This window comes from Cicer arietinum, chromosome 3 (genome assembly GCF_000331145.2).
Source record: "Cicer arietinum cultivar CDC Frontier isolate Library 1 chromosome 3, Cicar.CDCFrontier_v2.0, whole genome shotgun sequence".
Taxonomy (NCBI): domain Eukaryota; kingdom Viridiplantae; phylum Streptophyta; class Magnoliopsida; order Fabales; family Fabaceae; genus Cicer; species Cicer arietinum.
The window spans coordinates 51154912-51161843 of NC_021162.2; the positions used below are offsets into that span (position 1 = coordinate 51154912).

Sequence of the window (6932 nt, forward strand, 5' to 3'; positions counted from 1 at the left end):
TTCCTGCTTTTAGTGGGATGAGTTCTGCTTTTAATAGTCAGACAACTCCCCCCTCTGTTCAGCAATACCCAGGACATGCCCAGCAACAGTCTCATGTCAGTAACCCCCATCCCCATCTTCAAGGTCCCAATCATGCTACAAATTCACAACAAGCCTATGCAATCCGATTGGCAAAGGAAAGGCAACTGCAGCAGCAGCGTTATCTTCAGCAGCAGCAACAACAGCAACAGCTTGCTGCGACAAATGCATTGATTCCTCATGGTCAGACACAGACCCAACTTCCCATATCATCACCTCAGCAAAATAGTTCCCAGTCCCAATCACAAAATTCATCTCAGCAAGTGTCTCTTTCCCCTGTAACACCGTCATCTCCTTTGACTCTGATATCATCTCAGCACCAACAGCAGAAACATCATCTACCACAACCTGGGTTCAGTAGGAATCCTGGTTCTAGTGGGCTGGCTAGTCAAGCAGTCAAGCAACGGCAACGGCAGCCACAACAGCGGCAGTATCAACAGCCTTCTAGACAGCATCCTAATCAGGCACAGCATGCACAGCCTCAACAGCAAGCTAAACTTTTGAAGGCAATAGGAAGAGGGAACACGTCGATCCATCAAAACAATTCTGTGGATCCTTCTCATATAAACGGATTATCTGTAGCTCCAGGAAGTCAAACTGTTGAGAAAGGGGATCAAATAATGCAAATGGTGCAAGGTCAAAGCTTATATCCTGGATCTGGCTTAGATCCAAATCAACCATCAAAGCCATTGGGTCTTGCTCATCCTTCCAATCATTCCCAGATGCAGAAGAAGCTACATTCTGGATCAACCAGCACTTCATCAAAGCAACTTCAGCCAATGGTATCTCCTTCTGACAGTAACATCCAAGTTCAGGTTTCACCGGTAACTTCAGGTCATATAACATCACCAACTCAGACTACTGTTGTTACTTCCAACCATCATCAACTGCAGATACCATCTCAGCCGCAGTCTAATCAAACACAGTCAAATGTTCAGAAAACATTGCAACAAAATTGTCTTGTGCATTCTGAGTCTTTAACCATGTCTCAATCAGATTCACTTAAAATGGATCAGCAACCTGGAAATAGTGCTTCTCAAGTCAGTACAAGCAGTTCAATGTCTCAGGGTTCTATGGATTCAGCTAGTGTGTCAACAGTTGCTCCTAATGTATCTTCTCAGCGGAAAACATCAGAACCACCATTTGATTCTGCCATGCCCAATCCAGTTACTAAAGTGAGCTCTTTGGGGAGCACAACTGTTGGAAATTCAGCTTCAAATGAGCCACCGATTGTTAATCAAGGGATGGGTCCACGACAATTATCGGCTAATATGCATTCTCATGCACATAATTCTGGTGCACAATGGCAGCATCAGTCTTTGCCTCTGAAACAACAGTCTTCATTGGAACCAAACCTATCTCAACCGTCATGCCAACCACCGGAACAACAGGAGCAGGAGGTACATTTTCCCAAAGATGTGGCTTTACAACATCAACCTCAGCAACAAGCACAGCATTTACAACCAGGACAGAGCAGTTTGCTTATCCATCCACCTAACTCTAAAGTGGAATGATGACTTCTGATGGATGGAGCAGCTGTTAGTTTGCTCGGTTCTGTCAGGACTAGAATTCGTAGGCCCTTTTGTCAGCACTGTACAGGTATTTTTATTTCTGTTTTGGCCTTGTACATGAAAATTTAATTTAATAAATGCCAAATTGTACATATTTTTTTTTCCTTTGTTTTTTTCTTTCTGGAGGAATGGGGCAAATTCATGTGACTTATTCATCGGAGGTGTATGAGTCGTTCATGTTTTGGGATTTTTTGTAATTTATGTTGGTGAACGGTCTTGTCCACATTAACAAATCTCAGCAGTAGTTTGTATCCAGATTATAAACTCTGCTGATTGGTTTGGTGCTGGAAAAAGGAATGAAGTTGGGGTTAGGTGTTTTGGCAGACTTCCTAGTAGTATTGTAACCCTCACTAGATATAGAATGCTTTAAATTTGCCTGGTAACAAGGAAAATCCTTTGAATAAATTATTAATGAAATCGATGGAATAATATTTTCCTTTTAACGGGATAATTTTCCCTTCATTGTTATTTTTAGTACAATATTTTTTGTATCAAAGCACACAAGGAATGAAGTTGGGGTTAGGTGTTTTGGCAGACTTCCTAGTAGTATTGTAACCCTCACTAGATATAGAACGCTTTAAATTTTCCTGGTAACAAGGAAAATCCTTTGAATAAATTATTAATGAAATCGATGGAATAATATTTTCCTTTTAACGGGGTAATTTTCCCTTCATTGTTCTTTTTAGTACAAATATTTTTTTGTATCAAAACACACTAGTAAAACGTCAGTTTCTATCATGTTTTAGACAATTACAAACCTTCTTAAGATAACAATCTTCTAGAACTTTCATATCTTATACAGTATCCTCACAGGAATTGTGAATTATTACCGCAATCACGTCAAACTGCCCTAATAGAACCCAACAACTACAGAAACTACCAAACCTCTTACCATTTGGCCTGTGTGTTTAAATGATTTATTTGACAACTCGACTGACATCTAAATGGAATGTAAAATGATCAGGACAGATGGATGCAAAATCTAAATGAAAAATAGTCTTTCTAATGCTGGAAATTTTGAAAGTTAGTGTGGTTGAAACTTGTAAATCGTATTTTCCCTCCGAAGGACAATTTTTATGTTAAAACTAATTTTGTGGTCCTCATTCTTGCTCATCTACTATTTTATATGGTTTCTTCATTGATTAACTGATTTTTATCTTTGCCGAACTTTTCATGCTAATATCGCTGGATCAACTATTTATTTATTCTGCGCTGTCTGGGAACAATCAATAGTTGCATGGTAGCCGCAACGTAACAATCTCAATTTTTATTTTTTACTTCTGATATATACGTAAATGGCCATATTTTAGTTTTATGAAAATAGTTCTATAATTTTTTTCCTGGCACTGGGGGTGATGTTCCCTAATCTCCATCAATTGTGTATTAGATTTTCCCCAAGTATGAATCCATGCTCTTGATAATTATGTTCTGGGTGTATTATTGTTGCATGGTAGAATGAAAATATATAGTTGAAGATGATAAAGAAAAGCCATCAGTTATGTTATGGTTTTTGTGCAGATGAAGCTGGTCATTCATGTGGGCTTTGGGATATGGAGACGGACTTCCATTGTTTACTGCAGGTCCTTTAAAATGATTAACAAAATTTATATTGGTAGGCATTGCATGCTTTATTCTTGTTTCAAAAGTCTTGTATATTACCACTGTTCTTAGAGGGTTTTCTCCCATTTCTTTTTTTTGGAAAGAGACGAAGATAGATGTATTTGTACAGGGTCGTCTCTTATTTCCTTGTACTCTCCCCCCCTCTTTTTTGTCTTGTTCTCCATGCCCTTGTGTAGAGCAACACTGTTAGATTAGCTTATGTATTATTACCCTGTTAGATTATTGGGATAGCAATATTTTTTGAGCAAAATCCAATTCAAAGTTTTGTGAATACAATCTTTCTGAGATATGCACCAGGCGATTGGGTGTTTATTTTCTCGATAATCCATTTTCACCTGTGCAATTATCAATATTTAATGTTTGCAACAATTAGGTTTTGAAATGTGACAATCAGCAAGTCAGAGTTTATTTTATTTTCCTTTGTATGTCAAGAAATAGTAATATTTTTTATTTCAATCGATCATATGTCAGGAAGTTGCCCTATCTAAAAAAACCACTATTTTAAGGTTGGAGATGTGATATTGGTTATGATATTTGCCTATTTGTTTGAATTTTTAAGTTGCCGTATCTGCAACTTTCTTTACTTTAGGTTTTGTTATCCTTGAGTGGAGAAGGCACTCTGAATTTCTTTTTGGGATTGTGTTCTGTTCTGATGAAAAGTTTGTATTTCTGTCAACTTCATATTATAGACAACACTATTTGTTCCAGTGTCTTTCTTGTGTTCACTAAGTGTATTGTTTTACCTCGCATAAAGTGTTATTTATGTTGTAAACGGTAATAAGGTTTAGCTTCAATATTTGCAAGAACAGCAGAATGGTGTTGGTATGGGATGTTGAGATGGTCAATATAGTTGGTATGATGAGAATGAGTTATTTGGTTTATTGTTTGTTAGGATCTAATACCAATATCTCTAACAACCACACTAGAGTTTCCTATTGCAGGGTAGAAGCATTTTTTTAGCAGTGTAAGATCGAAATGACACAATCAATGTTGTATATAATGTATTAATCTTATGTGTTACTTAGAAAATTTGTTCAATTTATTTGAAGTGTTGGACACTTATTTTCATATCTTTCTTTATAGGGTAATTGTGATTATAATACATGTCATTTGAGTGAATTTTGATTTTAGTTCTTTAAATATCTTTTTAGATATAATTCACCACATATGAGATTCCTTTGGTTTTGGTATTTCATTTTTTCATGTCACTTAAACTATAATGATGTTGCATTCTGACATGTCACGTGGAATTTTAGTACCACATGACATTGGGTTGATGTGTTAACAGTGCCATGTCATGTTGGCAACATCCAATAAGTGGTTGTTATGAGGTGGAGACGAAAATAAAAACAACATATAATTTTTGACTGAGGTATTTTTTGAGTTATTTAGTTTATCTTTATCATCAATATATATATATATATATAATATATATATATATATATATATATATATATATTTGATACATTTCCTTGTTAACTGAAGTATTTTCTACTACATTCCCTAACTTCAAATTTGAATATGTTAGTCGGGTTTGCATGTCTCTTTCAGAAGGCAAGTGATGTATTTTTGTTTGGATATGAAAATTCGTTTATTAGAATACTTTAATTTCTCGAAAGTCTTAATCTCAAATTCTTTGACTAGGTGCGCTTTTAACAATTGTTGTTCCTTTCAATCACACCACTTGTCACTATAATGTTCACATATATCGATAATACTGTTACTCCTCTTGATTCAGAGTGTTTGATAAGGAGGGTGGGTCTCCTTGACTTTGTTTGAAGTCCAGACTCACCATGACTATAGTAAATCTCTCAAACTACGTTCGTGCAAATTTTTGAGCCCATATTAAACATTTTTTAGTCTACAAAAGATGTTGGCAGTGTGTTCACTATACCTAGTAGGTAAGTTCATATAAATCTCTTCTTCAGGATCTCCATGGAGAAACTAAATCCCAAGTATTATTCTTGTCAAGCGCTTCCATTTCTAAGTTCACGATTTGGTTACAATATACTTCTCAAACAATATACTTCTCAAACAAGGCTTCAGAGAGAGAGGTAGGTATAGTGTTAGTGTTTAAGTTTGTAAGTAAGACTTTATGGGTAGGTGAAAATTGTTCAAAACATAATTAGTTGGATAGAGGATAGAGTGACTTGTTGGTACATGTCGTAGTATATTTTCTAAAGACAATTGGAATAAGAAGATCATAAAGTGATTGTGGACTGGGTTCTGGTTTTGGTGCATGGAAAGGTTCAATAATTGAATCACTAGAGTTTGAAGGATTAAAGGAAGTTATCTCATGTAAAGTTGGATTGGAGTCTTGGGTATAACTAGATTCATGAATGATTTTTATTCTTCTTGTATATACTAGATTCTTCCTATATCTCACATCAGTGCCGTCATTTTCCTCTTTTTCAGAATCAATTTTAGTCTCAATATTGTCTAATGTAGTTTAATTTTCAATTTCTCCCCTTCAAGTTTTATTTTTCATTTTTGGTTCGAGAGTCAAATAATATTCTAGGGTTTTATCATGTTTCTATCATGTTTTGACTTTTTTGTTCATGGAAGGTGGTTCTATCATCCACCATCTCTGGAGACAAATAATTTATGAGATGGTGGATGATAGAACTTTTGAGTCGAAGAATATCCGATAAATACACATTTTAAGGCTCTAGGATCAAGTTTCCCTCTACCAAATATAACAAGTGCCCAAATATTCTAGGGGTAGGTTACTAAAAGTGGACACATAAGAATAAAATGAGGACACAACTTCCATAGGAGTTTTGGAGTCAAGGACACTAGAAGGTAAACGATTCATGAGATATAATGCAGTTAAAATTGCATCTCCCCATAATTTTCTGGGAGCTTTATTTTGAAATAATATCGTCCGAGTTTGATATAACAAGTGCACATTTTCCCCCTCACCAATCTCAATTTGTTGGGGAAGTTTTAACACACGAGGACTCACAAATAATGCCATCCTTTTTGTTTTGTTTTTGTTTATCTCGGTGATGAACTATTCAAACACATAATTGACTTCATATTTTTGTTTTAGTAAGTAACTCATGTTACCTAATTACAATTATCAATAAAGGTTACAAACTTACGATCACTTGATATATTCGGAACATTAGAGAGAATCCATACATCAATATGATCTAAATAGAATAGAGAAATACTCATTTGGTTACTAACTAAAAAAGGTACCCGTTTGTGTTTAACAAGCTCACACACCTCACAATGAAGACTCTCTACATATAATTTCATGAAGAGGAAGAGAATCAACTGCTTTATAATTCTAAACGAAGGATGTCAAAGCGATAATGATACAAAATGACATTGTCCTTATATATCTTTATTGCTTTAGAAAAAAGGAATTGTTGCTGAGTAGATTTGCTTATCCAAGTAATAAAAAATCATTCCATTCTCTAACATTACCAATCATCCTCCTCGAATTTTTGTCCTTAAGGACACAGGATTTTTTTTAATTATAACAAACAACATTACATGATAGATCTAGTGTTAGTTTTACATAAAAATTAAACTAGTGAATAATTTAAGAATATGGAGGACATTTCTTAGAGTTATGGACATACTTATTTGGATATCTCCTTGACATTCTATAGTTATAAGAGTACCATATGTTGTAGTAAGTGTGTAAGGTAA

The 6932-nt window shown here is 35.1% G+C and overlaps 1 protein-coding gene across 2 annotated transcripts in view; it reads left to right on the forward strand.

Moving 5' to 3' along the window:
- The window catches only part of LOC101508009 (chromatin modification-related protein EAF1 B-like), a 16476-nt gene extending 12879 nt beyond the window's left edge, over positions 1–3597 (forward strand). For both annotated transcript variants that reach the window (XM_004514212.4, XM_004514213.4), the window contains exons 23-24: positions 1–1677; positions 3168–3597. In XM_004514212.4, coding sequence (XP_004514269.1) covers positions 1–1592 — 1592 coding nt within the window. In that variant the 3' untranslated portion in view covers positions 1593–1677; positions 3168–3597. The remainder of the gene's footprint in view (positions 1678–3167) is intronic.
- Positions 3598–6932: the final 3335 nt, after the last annotated feature.